At 36.5% G+C, this 21,712-nt stretch overlaps 1 protein-coding gene across 1 annotated transcript; it reads right to left on the reverse strand.

Annotated features, from left to right (window-relative positions):
- Positions 1-19,405: 19,405 nt before the first annotated feature.
- LOC118617894 (enhancer of rudimentary homolog) lies at positions 19,406-19,720 on the reverse strand. Its single transcript, XM_036243948.1, has one exon. The coding sequence runs from the start codon at positions 19,718-19,720 to the stop codon at positions 19,406-19,408; it is 315 nt and encodes a 104-aa protein (XP_036099841.1).
- Between the last annotated feature and the right edge of the window lie 1,992 nt (positions 19,721-21,712).

Here is a 21,712-nt window from a genome sequence, read left to right on the forward strand (position 1 = left end):
TGAAGGGATGGAAAAAATTCTTACAGGCAAACAGAAAGTAAAAAAAATCTGGGGTAGCAATATTCATATCTGATAAAATAGATTTCAATATGAAGACCATAACTAGAGACAAAGAAGGCTACTACATAATATTGAAAGGATCTATCCAACAGGAAGATATAACCTTGGTAAACATATATGCACCAAATATAGGAGCACCAACATATATTAAAAATCTGCTGGAGGACTTCAAAGAAGAAATCAATAGCAATACAATCATAGCAGGGAACTTCAATACCCCGCTGACATCACTGGATAGGTTATCTAGACAAAAAATTAACAAGGAAACACAGACTCTAAAGGAAACGCTATATCAAATGGATTTAATAGATATCTACAGAGAATTACACTCCAAAACTGCAGAATTCACATTCTTCTCAATTTGCACATGAGACATTCTCAAAGATAGACCACATGTTAGCACACAAACTAAGTCTCTACAAGTTCAAGAAGAATGAAATCATACCAAGCACCTCAGATCACCATGGCATGCAACTAGAAATCAACTGCAACAAGAACATGCAAAGACATTTGAAAACATGGAGGCTTAATAACAGGTTATCGAACAATGAATGGGTTACCATGGAGATCAAGGAAGAAATTAAAAACGTCCTGGAAACCAATGAAAATGAACACACAACAACACAAAATCTATGGGATGCAGAGAAAGCAGTTCTGAGAGGGAAGTTCATAGCACTACAGGCCTACCTCAAGAAGCAAGAAAAATTTCTAACAGAATATCTCACCTCACAACTTAAAGAGCTAGAAAGCAAACAAAAAGGAAACCCCAGAGCAAGTAGAAGGAAGAAATTAGTAAAGATCAGAGCAAAAATACATGACATGGAGACCAAAAAAAACAATGAAAAGGATCAATGAAACAAAGAGCTGGTTCTTTGAAAAGATAAAGAAGACTGATGAACCCTTAGCTAGAATCACCAAGAAACAAAGAGAGAAAATCAATTACACAAAATCAGAAATGAAAGAGAAGAAATAATAACTGACATCACAAAAATACAACAGATTGTTAACAAATATTATGAACAATTATATGGCAACAAGTTCTACAATCTAAGCTAAATGAACCAATTTCTAGAAACATATAATCTCCCAAAACTAAACCGAAAAGAGATAGAAAACTTGAACAGACTAATAACACCAAAAGAAATTGAAGATGTAATCAAGACTCTCCCAGCAAACAAAAGCCCAGGCCCGGATGGCTTCACGGGGGAATTTTACTGAACATTCAAAGAGGAACTAATATCCATTTGTCTCAAACTATTTCAAAAATTTCAAGAAGAAGGAAGACATTCAAACTCATTTTATGAGGCCAGCATATATGTAATTCCAAAACCAGAAAAGGTACTACAAAGAAAGAAAACTGCAGACCAATATTCCTGATGAACATAGATGCCAAAATCCTGAAAAAAATACTAGCAAATTGGATCCAGCAATATATCAAAAAACTTATTCATCACGACCAAGTGGGATTCATCCCAAGGATGCGAGGCTGGTACAATATTTGCAAATCAATAAATGTGATACACCACATAAACAAAATGAAAGATAAAAATCATATGATCATATCAATAGACACTGAAAAAGCATTAGACAAAATCCAGCACACATTTCTGATGAAAACGCTCAGCAATCTGGGAATAGAGGGATCTTATCTCAACATAATAAAGGCCATATATGAAAGATCTACAGCCAACATCATACTCAATGGGCAAAAATGAAAAGTATTTCCCTTAAGAACAAGAACAAGGCAAGGATGCCCACTTTCGCCACTGTTATTTAACAGAGTATTGGAAGTCTTAGCCACAGCAATCACACAGGAGGGTAAAGTAAAAGGTATCCAAATGGAAAAAAGGAAGTGAAACTGTTATTATTGACAGATGACATGATACCATACGTAGCAAACCCCAAAGACTCCATTAAAAGTTTACTAGACTTAAGAAAAGAATTTGGCAAGGTAGCAGGATACAAAATTAATGTCAAGAAATTGATGGCATTCTTATATACCAATGATGAACTCACAGAAAGAGAAACTAACAAAAAAAATCCCATTTTCCATTTCAAGAAAATAATTAAGATAACTAGGAATAAACTTAACCAAAGAAATAAAAGACCTATTTGCAGAAAATTACAGGTCATTGAAAGAAGAAATAGAGGAAGATATAAAAAAGTGGAAGCACATACCTTGTTCATGGATTGGAAGAATCAACATCATTAAAATGTCCATATTACCCAAAGCAATCTATAGATTCAATGTAATCCCCATCAAAATACCAACGACATACTTAAAGAACTAGAACAAATACTTTAAAAGTTCATATGGAATCAGAAAAGGCCTTGAGTAGCCACAGCAATCTTGAAAAGAAGAACAAATTTGGAGGGATCACATTACCAGATTTCAGGTTATACTACAAAGCCACTGTAATCCAAACAGCCTGGTACTGGCACAAGAACAGAAATATAGACCAGTGGAACAGAACACAGAATCCGGAAATGTACCCAAGGCAATATGTCCAATTAATATTTGACAAAGGTGGCAAGAGCATACAGTGGAGTAAAGACGGCCTCTTTAATAAATGGTGCTGGAAAAATTGGGCAGGTACATGCAAAAAAAAAATGAAACTAGACCATCAACTTACATCATACACAAGAATAAACTCAAAATGGATAAAAGACTTAAATGTGACTCATGAATCCATAAAAATCCTTGAAGAAAATGTAGGCAACAAAATTTCAGACATTATATGCAGCAGAATTTTCATGGATACATCACCTAAGGCAAGAGAAACAAAAAAGAAAATGAATACATGGGACTACAGCAAACTCAAAAGCATCTGCACAGCAAAAGATACGATCATCAGAATGGAAAGGCAAACCATTGTATGGGAGAGCATAATTGCCAAAGACATATCAGATAAGGGGTTATTTTCCAAAATATATAGAGTGCTCATACAACTCCACAAAAGGAAGACAAATAACCCAATTAAAAATGGGCAGAGGAACTAAATAGACACCTCTCCAAACAGGACATACAAATGGCCAAGAGACATATAAAGAAATGCTCAACATCACTAATCATCAGAGAGATGCAAATTAAAACAACAATAAGGTATTACCTCACACCTGTCAGAATGGCCACCTTCAACAAATCATCAAACAACAAGTGTTGGCGAGGGTGTGGAGAAAAGGGGACTCTAGAACACTGCTGGTGGGAATGCAGACTGGTGCAGCCACTATGGAAAACAATATGGTGTTACATCAAAAAATTAAAAATTTAACTTTCATTTGATCCAGTGATTTCACGTCTAGGAATATAACCTAAGAAGCCTGAAACACCAATCAGAAAGAATATATGTACCCCCATGTTTGTAGCAGCACTATTTACAATAGCTCAGATCTGGATGCAGCCCAAGTGTCCATCAGTAGACAAATGGATAGAAAAGCAGTGGTACATATACACAATGGAGTACTATGCAGCTGTAAGAAAGAAAGATCTCTTATCGTTTCAGACGACATGGAGGGACCTGGAAAGTATTATCCTGAGTGAAACAAGCCAAGCAGAGAAAGACAAATATCACATGATCTCACTTATTTGTGGAATATAATGAACATAGCAGTCTGAGGAATGGGGTTGTCCCAGAGATGTGGACTTGGGTACAGACTGACAATCCCCTGAAGAGGGAGTGTAGGGGGGAGACAAACCACAGAACTTATATGCATGTATGTATGAACAATGGGCATAGACAACAAAGCTGGGGACACTGCGGGGAGGGAGGGAAGGGGAACCAGTGGGGGGAAAAGGAGAAATATCTGTCACAAAAATAAATACACTAATTAAAGAAACAATAACAAAAAATAACAAGAATACCATGATTAAGGTGATGGGTGCTTATTGGGGGAAGTGAAAGAGGGAAAATTACCCATAGTTTCCAGTTGGATTTGAGTGAAAGGCCAGCATTAATTTTATCCTTTAAGAAACAGGGAAACAGGTCACATTTAGGAAAAAAAAAAAAAAACAGAATCACATAATGAAATTGGCGATGTATGATTAACAACAACAACAAAAGAATTGCAGTAGTGGTATAGGGTAATACAATGAGATGGAATTCAAGGTAATATATAACTTGTTTATAACCATATGCTTTCTAACAAGGATATTTTATTTGAGGAAATATGCCCCTCATATTTATGTTCCTTCTAATTCCTATTTATTTTCTCCTTTATGAACAAGTATTTCTAAGTGTAGAGTCAGTGTCTCATATAACTGGCATCAAAATTCCATAGAAGGGTTGAGAAGGCTATAAAGAAAACCACAAGTTGGGTGAGAAAGGTACATATAAATTTGTGTGAATAGTATTTTAAGTTATGCTTATTTTCTTTTCAGCGTCAGTTACACTAAGAATGTCCTCAATTTTTTTTCTGAAAACACATTACTCTGGTGGGAGAAGACAAGGAGGGAAAGTAAAGGCATTCTAGCTTAGTTGTTCCTTCTTAGAAATCCTATGTTCAAGCCCCGCCTCCCATCTTGAATTAGTTCTATAATACTGGGCAAGCTATATAACTTCTCTGTACCTCAATGTAAGCATCTATAATTGGGAAAAATAATACCTCATATGGATATTGTGAAGATTTACCAACAAAATGCATACATTCCTTTAGAAGGATATCTACCACATAGCAAACATTACATGATAATAATTTTGGTGTTAATTATATTTGGGTGAAATTTATTGTAATAGTTCATGGATATGTTCATGAAAATGCAAATCAGAATATTTAGCAATAGAACTAAAAAGTTGAGAAAAAGACAAAATATTCTGGTTAAAAAAATAAAAAAAGATGTTTAACAATATAATATGGAACAAATAAAATAGGATAATAGTCCTTGAGCTCATTTAACTGAGAAAACTATATTACCAGTCCTAAAAATTTACCAGTCAAAAATAAGCTACAATAAAAACATGAATGAGATAAGCACTGGGAACTTGAGCCACAGATAGGGAATCATCACCAAAATTGTTACTGTAGGGTGTTGCCTAGCCTATTTACTGTGAGAGATGAAATAGAAACCACTTTAGAGGTGAAAGAGAGCTTTGCAAAACACCCAAATGAGAATGCATTAATAAAACCGAGAAAAGAAAAGATGAGGCCAGAATATTAAATGGAAACAAACAAATAAAAAAATGCTATTTCAAAAGCGCAAATGGAAAAATATCTCCATAGTGATTTACATGGATTTAACAGTATTCCTTGCCTCAAGCTCATAGAAATGGGAACTGAAGGAAAAAATAACGGATTGGAAATTACAAGGCTAATGATTTTCCTAAAATACATATTATTAGAGTCCTGTGAAAGGTAGTTGGCAATGAAGGAATAATGACCAGTGAATAGCAAGAATAGATAACAAGACAAGATATGCCTCCATGCCCACTCATCTTGCAAAGTGAAGTAGGCAGAATCTGGATTTAATGGTAGTGCTTGTACGTTTTCTTGTGGAATATTCTGGCAAACGGGGGGGATATTAAGTCAGAAATTCATTTCATGAATTTGCAGGGCAAGATCCACATGATTTGGTTTTGCAGCCCTGACCCATAAAAGACAAATAAGACCAGGAGTGACCAATTCATTGTTTAGAATGGGTATCCCTTGAGTTCAAAACAGTGGCAATCTTAGGGAATAGTTAATACAACATGGAAATAGCTGATCACAGAGGCAAGTTAGCCCCCAAATAAACTACAACTGTATCTTGGCAGCATACGTAAGAGTGGTAGGTGCCTGTTCTTTAAGCAACTTCATTATTTCTTAGTTGGCTGTACGCCTGTAAAGAATATGCATTTGGAATTGAAGGAGGAACCAATAACAGAATGATAGCAATTAAATCCAGGTTTAGCCCTCTGCCAACCCTTTTCGCTGCCTCAGCCTGACAGTCTGAACTTGGCGAGGGAGTTGCTCGGTCTGCTCCACCCTCCTGGCAAGGCAGCCATCTGGCCGGTTGCACCTGTTTCCAAAAGTCCTACTACTCCCGCGAGTCCCATGTTGGTTTAAATGAAGTGGGAGCTAATGGGACTTGAATTACACGTGGAATGGGATGGCAATGTGTGAAAAGAGGGCTAAGCAAAGCCAATTAGTTGACCTGGAATGGATACTAAGCCAAGTAATTGGAAAGAATGGCAGAACAAGGTTAAACAAAATAGCAACTGAGATGATGAATGTACTGAGAATAAAGAAGCAGACAAGTTCATGGTCATGGGGTGGGGGGGGGGGGGACAAAACTCCATCTGCCTACTCAAGTGGCTCCAGCTTCTCGTTCATATGAAAGATGATTCTGAACTAGACTCCAGCAGCATCGCTGAAACAAAGTACTTCAATGAACAATCTCCGTCTCTCCTAACCATGCCTGATGTCTTGTGTTAATGATAGCTGGGCTGTGGTCAGAGGAGCAGAGTCTGTGTCTAGAAGAAATTAACTTGATAAAGGGGAAGAGCCTCCAAAATAGCATCTTTCTTCCTTGCAGAAACAATGATGATATTTTAAAGATAAAATTGCTGAAATGGTGGAGATGTAAAATTTCCTTCACTTTATACATCATTTTTTATTTTCTCAATCTGTTATGAGCATTACTTATTGTTTGTCATACTTACTGCCCCACCTCTGTTTGTGCAAATTCACACAAGCAAAATAAGTGTCACTGATTTAATATTTATTTTGTTTCTATAATGTAATATTAAGCATTTATGACATGGTTATGCCATATACATGATATATGAATCATTATGGTAGTTTGTGGAATTGAACAACATTCTAATTGCTCTGAACATAAAATAATCAATGTCAAATGCCCAAATGAAGACAGAAACCTCCTGAAATCACTTGTCTCAGAAGTTAATCAGTAAACAAATATTGTATTAACATTCTCTGCGTGTGTGCAGCTGTGTATTCAATTGTCTAACTCATTGCCAATGTTTCCTTGAGACTAACAAGTCACTAAAAGGAACTTACAGAATTTAAATTTAAGTTATTCATGTTCATTAGCATGTCTCCGAGTAGAACATTTAAGAAAAAATGGGAAGCAACTATTTTCTATGATTCTAAAGTTACATAGAAAATCCATATTGTGCCCTTACATCTAATGAGTTTTGCTTCTTTATGCAAGCGCAGAAACACAATGAATAGATTCTTTTAGAAGAGCTCAGTTGTAGCAAAATAGATATTTTCCATATTTTCTAACAAATTCTCTGTCCCTACTTTTTTACTTTAAAACTCATATAAACATATGTGCATTTATCAAAATTAATCACTTTGGTACAAAGGAACAGTTTTAGAATAAAAAACAAAACAACTTCTTTTGTGTGTGTGTGTGTGTGTGTGTGTGTGTGTGTGTGTGTGTGTTTGAGGCCAGACAATTGGAGGTAGTGGATTGTAAAGTTGGTGATTTTACATCCATTTTCACATTTTCTCTCTGTACTTCACATCTTCAACTCTGAATATTTTTATTTGAACATCATGGTACCGTATGATCAAACTCAGATTAACAAAAAGACACAGTGGTTTTCTTGAGGGTAGTTTGAGATATACAGATTTGATTTTAGTTTTATTCTTCATATGAATCCATTAGACACTGTATCAGAAAGAGAAAGAGAACTATTAGAGTTTATGTAAACTGCCATAGGAAACAAAAAAATTATTTTGACTTCAGGAACCTTCTCCCTAGAAATTATATTTTCTTTACTTTATCTGGCCCATCATAAACCCCCCACACACACACAGTTGTATATATTGGCATAGCTTTTCCTCTTTTAAATTAGTCTAATGTGTTTCTTTTATCAATGACCTAAACAGAAGGCTTTGATTTATAAATAATTTCAGACACCTACAGAAATTTTTTTTTCATTCATTGCAAAGTCTCAAAATAACATTATTCTATCTAGGATGCTTTGTAGGAGTAAAAAATTAAACTAACTGGGCTAAATGCCAGGAGAAGGCAGTCATGAGACAAGCCCAGAAGAGGTGAAGTAAAGAGAGAAGCTGAAATGGCAAAATGAACACAATTTTAATTTTTCTTAAAATTCAAAGACTTCATTGTCATTAGGGAGTATTTAAGATGAGCTACACAAAATATTTATTTAGAATCAAGAAGCTTAAATTCAAGTCTGAAAGAACTTACTGTAGATTTGCATCTTCTTTCTTTTATAGCTACTGTAAGAGATAAATTTCGTGACATTAATGAATGAATTTGTAGAATTCTTTCAAAATATTATGAAGTATTTGTAGAATATTTTAAAACTTCTTTCAGTTGCAAATGGGGACTCAAAGTGGAAGCAAAATAGAATTTTGAAATGGAGACAAAAGATTTGTTGACTTTTAAATGAATCGGGGAATTGTTTTAGAGATACAGCTATATATCTATCAGCAGATCATGTTATTCTAAGGATAGAATTGATTTGAAGATTACATACTGAATTTAAAATTAATTTCAGTCATGCCAATCCTACTTTTTGCCTGTGGGGAAGGAGGGTGAGGTGGTTTTGAAAATGTGCACTTATTTACTAGTTTTATATAGAAAACATCATGACTTACATGTCTCCTGATATTGAGCATCTGTTTCCTTCACATTCTCCAAGCAAACAGAGACATTAAACAAATCTCCTCCCCTGTCATTCCACCAAAAAATGATAATAGTGATAAAGATGATGATGTTGATACAACAAAGAGAATAAAGTCATCAGCAGACATGCATGGAGCACAAATGTTAAGAAAGAGCTGCAACAACACAGACTGAGGGCCAACACTTTACAAAGCATACCTGCGGATAACAAAACCTATAGTTTGAAACCTATAGTTGTCAAGACGAAACCTTAATTACTAGGGCCTACACATATAATAAGCTGACTTTCCAACATCAATGATGTGGGACAGGCAATGCTGTGACAGGAAAGATTCCATTAGGTGCGTTAGTTAGAGACTGTTGTCAGTTGATTAGAGCAGAGAAACTCAAGACTGAATCCAGGTCTTCTGTATGAAATCTTCATTTCACATGAGTATTTCTCAGTCTCCCTCAACAACATGTTGTTACCTTAACAAGATCTTAATTTAAAGACCTCCTCTTTCTGTTATAAATATGTCCAATCTAATAAAACCAACATAACTGTTATAGTCAAGGTTATAGCTTCCAATGTAAAAACAAAAACAAAAACAAAAAAACAACAACAAGTAAACAAGACTCATTTATAAATTTTCTTTCTAAGTTTATATTGGTTAGGCATGGGCATTACAACCAGACAACTCTTCTAAACTGAATATACAAAACATCATAGTCAAGATTGTGGTGATGGAGCACATTTTGAAGCCAAAGCTATTGGACCATATCAGTTCCCACCTTTGGCATATCTAAATATATTTGGCAACCACAAATATATCAAGTCCAGCCCTGGCCAGTTTGGCTCAGCGGTTAGAGCATTGGCCTGCGGTCCGGAGAGACCTGGGTTCGGTTCCCGCTAAGGGCACGTACTTCGGTTGCAGTTTGTCCCCGGCCCTGGTTGGTCGTGCAGGTGGCAGCCACTCGATGTGTCCCTTCACGTCGATGTTTCTCTCTCTCTCTCCTTCCTCTCTCTCCCTCTCACTCTATCTGTACAAAAAAAAAAAATAGAAAAATATCCTCGGGTGAGGATAAAAAAAAAAAAGATATCAAGTCCAGAGATACATTTTTTTATCCCAGTTTACCACTAGACAATTTCGTAGTAATGATCTGTAGCCAGAAATTTCTCTGATGCCACGAGATGAAAAATATGATACTAATAAACCCCTCATTGATAATACCATCAACTCATGCTTCTAACCAATGGGGACAATTTCTTCATTAAATCCCAAACTTCCTTTTGCACTAGGTTTTTTTCATGACCAATCGACTGATAAATGAAGCCTCACATTGTTTAGAAAACCATGCTTGTCATGGAGCCTACATTTGTCAGAACATCCCCCCAGAGACTCCCATTCATCAGATCTGTCATGTTGCATTACTCCACCTCATTAATACCCCCACACAGGCTGCAACACTATGTCCCGCCTGGAGTTGCCTGATAGATTGCTCCTCTATATGCAGATTCCTAAGGGGACCTTTGAGAAATGCTTTATTGAGGGCTCTGGTGAAGAAAACAGCACCTTAATGGAAGACTTGCACCAGAGCATAATTAACTACTACTAGAAGCATATCATAAGAAGGCAGGGTTCTTTGGGAAAACAACAATAAAGCTGGGAAAAATAGAAGGCAGCAGAAGAGGAAGACCAAATATGAGATGGATTGACTTCATAAAAAAGAAGTCATAGGCATGAGTCTATAGGAGCTGAGCAAGGCTGTTGAGGACGAACATTGGGAACATCACTCACTCATAGGGTCGCCAGGTGTCAGAGCTACTCGGCAGCATGTAACCCACACACAGCCTATTGCTGTTGCTGTCAGTAATTTCACTGATTTGTCACTATAAGGATGACAACTAATTTTCTTAACTGAAAACGCAGATGATAGGAGAAACTATTTAAGTAATATTGGAGGAGGGGTGTATTTTCAAGCTGTTTTAATAGAAACATTATCTATTCTCTTGGCTTATACAGGACCAGTGCTTTATCTCTCAGTTGCTGTAGATAGATGGAGGAAAACAGCCTCAGGAGTACAAATAATAAAGTGAGAACAAAGGCCAGAGATTGTCAAGGTAAACATTTAGCACAGGAGGTAAATGTTTATTTGAACATTAGTATTAGAAGATCAAGATGAGGTAGATTTGGCTCTTTGTCATTGCAAACCCCCTAAACACAGAGTTTGAGTGAAGGATCACTTAAGTCATGGTAACGCATCCTGAAATTAAAGGTGACAGGAATGAAAAGCAGGGATTGATGACAACTGTACTTTCTCACAAAGCTCTCTCTTGTTTTTTTTTTTTCCTAATGTTGGCTGTTTTCACAGAATTAAAATAAATAACACCATATTGTTTTCCATAGTGGCTGCACCAGTCTGCATTCCCACCAGCAGTGCGCTAGAGTCCCCTTTTTTCCACACCCTCGCCAACACTTGTTGTTTGATGATTTGTTGATGGTGGCCATTCTGACAGGTATGAGGTGATACCTCATTGTTGTTTTACTTTGCATCTCTCTGATGATTAGTGACGATGAGCTTTTCTTCATATGTCTCTTAGCCATTTGTATGTCCTATTTGGAGAGGTGTCTATTTAGTTCCTCTGCCCATTTTTTAATTGGGTTATTTGTCTTCCTTTTGTGGAGTTGTATGAGCACTCTATATATATTGGAAATTAATCCCTTATCTGATATATTATTGGCAATTATGGTCTCCCATACAGTGGGTTGCCTTTCCGTTTTGATGATTGTATCTTTCGCTGTGCAGAAGCTTTTGAGTTTGATGTAGTCCCATGTGTTCATTTTCTCCTTTGTTTCTTTTGCCTTAGGTGATGTATCATTGAAAATCCTGTGCATATGATTCTGAAATTTTGTTGCCTACAGTTTCTTCTAGGATTTTTATGGATTCATGAGTCACATTTAAGTCTTTTATCCATTTTGAGTTTATTCTTATGTAGGGTGTAAGTTGATGGTCTAGTTTCATTTTTCTGAATGTAGCTGTCCAATTTTCCCAGCACCATTTATTAAAGAGGCTGTCCTTACTCCACTGTACGCTGCTGGTGGGAATGCAAACTGGTGCAGCCACTATGGAAAACAATATGGTGTTACCTCAAAAAATTAAAAATCGAACTTCCATTTGACCCAGTGATCCCACTTCTAGGAATATACCCTAAGAAGCCTGAAACACCAATCACAAAGAATATATGTACCCCCATGTTTGTAGCAGCACTATTTACAATAGCTAAGATCTGGAAACAGCCCAAGTGTCCATCAGTAGACGAATGGATAAAAATACTGTGGTACATATACACAATGGAGTACTTTGCAGCTGTAAGAAAGAAAGATCTCTTGTCCTTTGAGACTACATAGAGGGACCTGGAGAGTATCATCCTGAGTGAGGCAAGCCAAACAGAGAGGACAAGCATCATATGATCTTACTTATTTGTGGAATATAATGAACATAACAGTCTGAGGAATGGGGTAGTCCCAGAGACGTGGAGGTGGGGTACAGACTGACAATCCCCAGAAGAGGGGATGGTGAGGGAGAGATAAACCACAGAACTTATATGCATGTATGTATGAACAGTGGACATGGACAACAAACTGGAGACAGGGCGGGGAGGGAGGGGAAGGAGGGAATCAGTGGGGGAAAAAGGCAAAACATCTGTAACAAAAATTAATTAATGAAAAATAAATAAATAAAAAGATTACTTATTCACACCTGCTTTAAAATGCTACACACGCGCGTGCGCGCACACACACACACACTCCCCATTCAGCATTATTACAGAATTATATGCAGTTGCTGCTGCTCGGGTCTAATTACCTTTGCAGAGTAACAAAAGATTAAATGACTTTGTTTCACTTAAGGTGTAAATCAGATTCCCCTAAGCTATGGTGACATCTGTGGGCTTAGGGCTCCCTTTAGAATGACAGTGTCCAATTACTAACAAACAATGCTATGATCCCCAAGGAAAACAGAATTCAGAGGATCTGTGAGGCAGCATATGCCCCCAAAATCTGATTATTTGGTTACTTTTGATGTTGCAATACCGACTGTACTTATTTAGTGCTAATAGCGGTAGGATGTATTCTTGCCTACATGGGATTCATAGTTCTAAAGGGCAGGTTTTAAATATCAAGTGCTAAGGCTCAATAAAAGCAGTATATCTATTCAAAGTCTGTCAGGGAATCTATAATTATCTGAAGACCCTGTTGGTAAGATTTTCCGTTTTATTTATAGGAGAATATTAATTTGTATCCCAATTTTTAGGATCACATTTTTTAACCCCTAAAATCACACTCCATTTAATATTTATGACCACCTAAAATCATTTATTTAAAATTTCAAAAATAATAATAAGGCTATAATTAAACGTTTCCAGAGACTGATGAAATAATCTTGTGCTGAGGCAAAATGTTGACTTAGAGTTCCTCTGATTGCTTTGGATTCAATTAAGAACGAGACTGAATGATAGTTTCAGCCAAAGACTTTGAGACTTTACTGCTTTCAAAATGTTCTAAGAAGGAAACTGACAAAACAAGGAGTGGGATGCAAAAAACAACAAGCAAAAAAACGGATGAAGTTGTCCATCAATTTAAATGATCACTTATTGGTACCACTTCTACTAATAATAATAATCAATTGGGAAGAAGCGATGGTTAATAAGCTGAAAGTAAAATAATCGGAGAGATGGGAAGATGTACTACCACCTGGCATTTCAAATGAACTGTATCAACAGGGATACATCTTACCATGCTGAGTGACAAATGTTGAAGTGGCGTGAAGTAACAGTAGGTGAAGAAAGCAAAATGCAGAAGAATGTGCATAGTATTATGTCATGCGGTTTTATTGTAAAAAATACACTAAACTAGACAAACTTTGTCTTTGGATGCATACATACATAATACAATTTTTTTTTAAAATGGGTGGGAAGAATACACATCAATTTCAGGTAACTACATTTTTGGGGGAATGGAGGAAGGAAATGAAAACAGGGAGGGGCTCATAGGGGTCTTCAGTTGTATCAGTAGTGTTTTATTTCTTGAAAACAAACAAACAGAGGTTTTAAAGGATGAATAGGAGATGATAGCGACGGGCAGGACTGGAGCAAGGGTGAGTGTGTGAGAGAGTGAGCGAGTGTGAGTGGACATGAGTGTGGATGAGCAACCTCGAGCACTGCAAAAACGCAGGGCAGAATCTCCCTGTGCTGTAAGTGGGGAGCGGCCAGCTACCCTACTGAGCAGCTTCTCAGGGCGCTTCTCCACGCGCCATGGGGAGGTCCTGCCATTTTGGAAGATCCCAGGTCTTCCTTGGGAGGAGAACTAGAAAGTAAACAAGAAGAAAAACTAAGAGCCAGTAGAAGGAAATAGTGAAGGTCAAAACAGAAATAAATGACATAGAAACTAAAAAACAATTCAAAAGATCAATGAAACAAAGAGTTGGTTCTTTGAATAGATAAACAAGATTGATGGACCCTTAGCCAAACTCACCAAGAAACAAAAAGAGAAGCCCAACTAAACAAAATCAATAACAAAAGAGGAGAAATAACAACTGACACCACAGAAATACAAAGGATTATTCAAACATACTACAAACAATTACATGTCAACAAATTGGACAATCTAGGTGAAATGGACAAATTTCTGGGAACACACAGGCTCCCAAAACTGAACCAAGAAGAGATAGAAAAGTTGAATACACCAATAATAACTAAAAAATTGAAGATGTAATCAAGAAACTCCCGACAAACGAAAGCTCAGGCCTGGACGGCTTCACGATAGAGTTTTACCAAACATTCGAAGACGACCTAACACCCATTCTCCACAAACTATTCCAAAAAATTCAAGAAGACAAAAGACTTCCAAACTCATTTTATGTGGCCAACATAATTCTAATTCCAAAACTAGATAAAGACACTACAAAGAAACAAAACTACAGGCCAATATCCCTGATGAACACAGATGCCAAAATCCTTAACAAAATATTAGCAAAACAAATCCAGAAATACATAAAAAAAATTATTCTTCATGACCAAATGCAATTCATCCCAGGGATGCAAGGATAATACAATGTCCTTAAATCAATAAATGTGATATACCACATAAATAAAATGAAAGATAAAAACCATATGATCATATCAATAGATGCTGAAAAAGCATTTGACAAAATCCAGCTCCCATTTCTGATATAAATGCTCAGCAATATGGGAATGGAAAGATCATATCTTGACATAATAAAGGCAGTATATGAAAAACCTACAGCCAACATCATACTCTAAAAGCATTTCCATTAAGAACAGGAACCAGACAGGGATGTCCACTTTTGCCATTCTTATTAAACATAGTACTGGAAATTTTAGCCACAGCTATTAGACATGAAGAAAACATAAAAGGAATCCAAATTGGAAAGGAGGAAGTGAAACTGTCATTATTCACAGATGACATGATAGTGTACATAGAAAACCTTAAAGACGCCATCAAAAATTTACTAGATTTAATAAATGACCTTGGCTGGTTTGGCTCAGCTATTAGAGTGTCAGCCTGTGGCCCAGAGGGACCTGGGTTCAGTTCCCGCTAAGGGCAGGTACCTCAGTTGCAGTTTGTCCCTGGCCGTGGTTGGGTTGTGCGGGAGGCAGCCACTCAATGTGTCCCTTTCACATTGCTCGCTCTCTCTCTCTCTCTCTCTCTCTCCATTTCACTCTATCTGAACAAAAAATGGAAAAATGTCCTCAGGTGAGAAAAAAATAAATAAGTAAATAAATAAATAAATAAATAAATAAATAAATAAATTCAGTCAAGTTGCAGGATACAAAATTACCATCAAGAAAGTCATAGCGTTCTTGTACACCAACAAATAACTCAATGAAAGAGAAAATATAAAAGCAAACCCATTGCTGGGAAAAAAAATTAAGATACCTAGGAATAAACTTAGCCAAAGAAGTAAAGGACCTATTTACAGAAAACTACAGGTCACTGAAAAAAGGAAATAGAGAAAGATATAAAAAAGTGGAAGCATATACCTTGTTCATGGATTGAAAGAATTGACATCACTAAAATGTCCATACTTCCCAAAGCAATCTATATAGATTCAATGCAATCCTCATCAACATACCAACAACATATTTCAGAGAACTAGAACAAATACTCCAAAAGTTTATATGGAACCTAAAAAGACCCCAAATAGCTACAGCAATCTTGAAAAAGAAGAACAAAGTAGAAGGGATCACAATACTGGATATCAGGTTATACTACAAAGCCATAGTAATCAAAACAGCCTGGTACTGGTACAAGAACAGGCATAAAGATCAATGAAAAAGAACAGAGAACCCAGAAATGGACCCAAGACAATATGCTCTTTGCAATTAATATATGCAAAGGTAGCAAGAACATACAGTGGGTCAACACAGCCTTTTCAATAAATGGTGTTGGGAAAATTGGACAGCTACCTGCAAAAAATGAAACTAGACCACCAACATATATCATACATAAAAATAGAGTCAAAATGGATAAAAGACCTAAATGTAACTTGTGAATTCATTAAAATCCTAGGAGAAAATGTAGGCAACAAATTTTCAGACATCATATGCAGAAGAATTTTCACTGATACTTCACCTAAGGCAATAGAAACAAAAAAGAAAATGAACACATGGGACTACATCAAACTACAAAGCTTCTGCACAGCAAAAGAAAGAAGCATCAAAATGGAAAGAGAACCCACTATATGGGAGAGCATACTTGCAATGATACATCAGATAAGAGGCCAATTTCCAAAATATATAGAGTACTCATATAACTCAACAAAAGAAAGAAAAAAAAAAACCCAGTTGAAAAATGGAGAGAGGACCTAAATAGACACTTCTCCAAAAAGGACACACAAATGGCCAAGAGACATAAAAATATACTCAACATCATTAATCATCAGAGAAATACAAATTAAAACAACTATGAGGTATCACCTCACACCTGTCAGAATGGCTGCCATCAACAAATCATCAAACAAGTGCTGGTGAGGGTGTGGAGAAAGGGGACTCTAGTACACTGCTGGTGGGAATGCAGACTGGTGCAGCCCCTATGAGAAACAATATGGTGTTTCTTCAAAAAATTAAAAATTGAACTTCCATTTAACCCAGTGATCCCACTTCTAGGAATATACCCTAAGAAGCCTGAAACACCAATCACAAATAATATATGTACCCTTATGTTCATAGCAGCACTGTTTACAATCACTAAAATCTGGAAACAGTTCAAGTCTCCATCAGTAGACAAATGGATAAAAAAGCAGTGCTACATATACACAATGGAATACTATGCAGCTATAAAAAAGAAAAATCTCCTATCCTTTGAGATATGGAGGAACTTGGAGAGTATTATCCTTAACGAAACAAGCCAATTAGAGAAAGACAAATATCACATGATCTCACATATTTGTGGAATATAAAGAATAAAACAGGCTGAGAAACAAAATAGACCCAGAGACATGGAAGTGGGTGCAGACTGACAAACCACAGATGAGGTGGACGTGGAGGGAGGGAAGAGATAAACCACAGAACTTATATGCATGTATAAGTAAACAAGGACATAGACAATAATGGTGGGGGGGGGGATTGGGAGGAGGTTGTCAATGGGGGAAAAGGAGAAACATCTGTAACAAAAATAAAATAAAATAAAAAAACTTCTCAAGCAAATATGGCAAAATATTCACAATTGTTAAATATGTTTCTATGTTATATAATACTCTGTAATATTTTGTGTATTTGGAGGATTTATTTCTTAAAAAGAAAGAAAAATATATTGAGCATCAATAAATAAGATGAATTGAAAGAATTCTGTGAAGTAAAATCAGAAAACTGTTACAATTCTATTATAGTAACTCATGCAAGAGATGATCTATGATGGTGTCTCCAAAAAGGGAAAACAAATGAGACCTTTCAAATGTAAAATCAATATGACTTGATGATCGATTTTGTATGAGCTGCAAAGGAGAATGTCGAATCAAGAATGACTGAGTTTGCTGTCTTGGCAAATCAAATGAAAGTTAGTGCTTTCAATTTACTGAGACAGAAAGTTGTGAGGTCTTGATAGAGTTGTCTAAAAGGTATCTGGGCATATTATTCTAGATTGTAGAGAGAGTTTGGAGTCAGATGGATGGATGGTATGAACACCTCTATGTCTAATTATTCATTGTTTCTTTATTTCTTTCAAGGTTCTGTTCTTTATTTTCTAATGACCCAAATTACTAACATCTTATTGCCTTCAAAATTATACTTTCTTTTATTTTACATTATTTTAAATTATTTAACAGTGTATTGTTTTTCTTCTGAATGTAATTTTTCCACTTCTACAGTCTGCTTGCATTTTGCACAAAGCTTTTAAAAGATAAAGAAGGTGCTATGAAAGGACCTATAGATGATTATAAAGAGCATGAACGTGTGTTGTATGATATAATCATTTAAAAAATCTCATAACCACAAATAAGTGAATTTTTCACAACTTGATTCAGTCAAGTTTCCTTAAAGTTAGAACTTCAAATTGGACTTATTGTTTTTCCCTCTCTATTGTCTTTTTTGAAAATATTTTTATTGATTTTTTATTTTATTTTATTTTTTAAGGCATCCTACTTTTAATAATCAGTTGATACAGTGATGACAATAGAATTATTCTGTAGAAAAAGTGAGCACATATAAACACTAACTTAGAATTTGGTCCTGCATAAAACAAGAAAAATAGTTGTGGCCCTAATGTAGAAGGGACAAGGGGAATATAGGGTAGCACTCATGAAGCCTCCGAAAAAACCTGCCAAACTTATGTTGCATAAAGATACTGGCTATCAGTCATAATAGCACAATCAGGAAATTTCCACATACTCAATGACTAGAGGTACAACACAGTGTATGCTGAAGTCACACTGTAACCACACTCTACATTAAAAGCATATCTTTCCTTCTCTGGGGTCTTTCCCTCACCCCATACTTTCGTGACAAGAGTGGTAAGCAGCACTCCGCTGAAGGCCACGAGAAGGGCAAAGCACTTCCTGCGGCGAGTCCACGACTGAAGTGAAGGAACTAACTGAGCTGCTACAGACAAGCCATGTCACCAGAAAGTCTTTCATGTTTGTGTCCACAGTAAGCACAAACTTTGGATCTACAAATCAGATTCACGCACAAAACTAGAAAAATAAGGTGAAAGCTTGATAGCTTCATATAATCACATCAAAATTAAAATTAAAATTCTGTAGAAGTCCATTTGTTTCGACACTGATAATGCTTTCCAAGAAAATTCAATGTTCAAAGACAAAAAAATAAAAAAATCACACAGGGGAAAAATATAACTAAAGATCATTTATTTGTTTTTCACTAAGACTTTATCTTAGGACATAATTAAACTGTATTACCACCCCCCACCCAAACTTGAAGAAGGGTTAGTACAGTGAATGTTATAAAGTAGATATGAACAGTTTTTAAACGATTGGAACCAACATTAACTTGACAAAGAAAAACTTCCTTCTAAATCATAATAATGTTTAAGCAAAAAAAGAAAAAAGAAAAAAAGGGGGTGATGGAAGTTCAGATTGAACAAGATCCTCACATTTCATCTAACACATTCAATCCTGGCTAGAATGTACCAAAATGGAAACAGGATTACTATAATACAAAACTTCCACTACAGATCGCTGTACACACCTGTGTTCCAAGCCCACTCCCAACCCCCAGTGCTTCCAACACAACTATTTCCCAGCCTGTTGGGCCTGCCGACCAAGGAGCACGCAGATCTTCTCTTTAATCCAATCTTTGTTATAAGGCTGGTATATCTGGGTATCAGCTCGGTAAACAAGATAGCTGAGGTCTGCCAGATCATCAATAAAATCAAACAATTGGCTGATATCATATATAATAGAGGGACTGTTGGGATTCATTCTCTTCAGATGTTCTTCATACATTTTACAAACGCCTTCCATGCATTCATTCACTGATTCATAGTCAGCATAAGTTCTGCCTTCTGGACTCCTGGTAGGCTGTACCAGTAAAATGGTGTGAGACATCGCGCCAAACTCTTTTGCTGCAGTAGCCAACACCACCGCCAAACACGAGCTTAGCCTCAAAGCCGCCAACAGCCAACCCCCCTTGATTTTTTTTTTTTTTTAGAGGGAGGAAGGGAAAGAGAGATAGAAACATCGATGTGAAAGAGAAACATCAATCGGCTGCCTCCCACACACCTCCCACTAGGGACTGAGCATAGGCCTTGTCCGGGAATCAAACCAGGACCTCGCAGTCCATGGGACGTCCTTGAATCCACTGAGCCACACTGGCCGGGCCCTCTTTATTATCTTTAATTATAAAAATAATTCCACCAACTTGTAATTTAGAGAAATTTGATCCAACAAGGAGAGCTTATTTATCATATGGGTATTATCCAGATTACAGTTTGAGTCCAGATAGAAATTAATATAAATGGTTGGAGAGCGGAGTTCCTTGAAAATAGTTAACATTGAAATGTGTTACAAATATTGTTGAAATGTTTACATTCTCTAAAGCTGTAGATATTTTTTAAAATCAAACTCTACTACGCACGTAATTTATTAATCTCCCCTTGTTTCTTTAAAGTAACACTTCTTATTCTTTCTTTCCCTAAGTCTTTGGACCCTTCAAGTGTTTATGAACTATGTAGACTCCTCTCTCATGCAATTTGAGTTGCTTAAAAGATGCTGTTAAACCAACTATGACAGTTCCTTAAAATCAAATGTATTTTCTTCTGATAGAGATTGATGAAGAGATGGTAAGAGAAAAAGGATGTAAAAGGGAAGAAGACATTAGGATAAAACAACATTCTACCTAGAAATTTAGGCAAAGCTGCTAAATATAAGCATGGGAATTGTTTCTAATTGTAATCTCATTCATTCAACACGTTGTTTGAGTACTTACTACAAGTAAGGACCTATACCAGATCCAATAGTTTAATGGCAAAAAAAAGTATACCAGCAGTTTTTCAATAGATGATAGATATGTTGAATGGGCTCATCTTCTCTGTTCCTTCAAATGTTTTATTCCCAGTGTTTTCCTGGATCATTGTCTAGAAACTATATTTCGAGGAGAAATGTAATAATCCAGGCTTTCCTTTCAGATGGTACAAGCTTCATATGCTGATTACCCTCTCTGATTATGAATTACATTTATGAAAAGTAATCTTATTTTTCTCCATTGAATACTTTACTATTATTAGAAATGCTTCACCATCAGTGGGCCTGAAGCAATTACCCTAGGTATGACTCTACTAGCCTCACCATGCCCCACTAGTCTCAGGATATGGTGACTATAGCTTTTCAGTGCACACTTCATGGGCTTCCAGAATGGGTCCCAATAGCCTTTCTGCATCAGCCTCTTTTTCTCCTTTCCCTCGGGCTTTCAGAGAGCGTCAGGGTGAAGAATGGAGAATGGTAGGGGAGACCTAGAGCAATTTGGTCAAAGGCAGCATACCTGCTCCAGCGCCATGATGTTGTATGTCTCTGGAGGGCCCAGCAGCCACATTAAAGGTTTAGCTACTTCCAACATTAGGCTTTAAATCTCACTAAGTTACCACTACCACCATACCCCACCATGAAATCTCAAATAGATTCCTCTTTCACAAACATGCTGGATTGGCCTCCGGATATTAATAACAGTTTCCAACTAAATGTTTCTGTGGCTATCTGACTTATGTTTTTCTTTTAACCACCTGGAAGCTCCTCGAGTCCAGGAAGTATGTCTGTTTGATAGCAGTATACCGCAAGGGCTGGTCCATAGCTGGGAGAAAATATATTCTCATCGAGGATCTGCTGAACAAATGCTGATGATTGAAATATCACAGACTATTAATGAGACTGAAAACAAAAAGGTAATGTCATCTTTATTGTTCAGTTTCTTATTGGCTCTAGCCTGGTAATTTGCATAAAATAGGCACTCAATATTTTCAAAACTGCAATAAAGAGAAAGCACATGATCAAAGTATCTGCTTGAAAACTTTTTCAGGGTCTCCTCTATGTGACAGGGTCATGCTT

The sequence above is a fragment of the Molossus molossus genome, unplaced genomic scaffold (assembly GCF_014108415.1).
Source record: "Molossus molossus isolate mMolMol1 unplaced genomic scaffold, mMolMol1.p scaffold_m16_p_5, whole genome shotgun sequence".
Classification (NCBI taxonomy): Eukaryota; Metazoa; Chordata; class Mammalia; order Chiroptera; family Molossidae; genus Molossus; species Molossus molossus.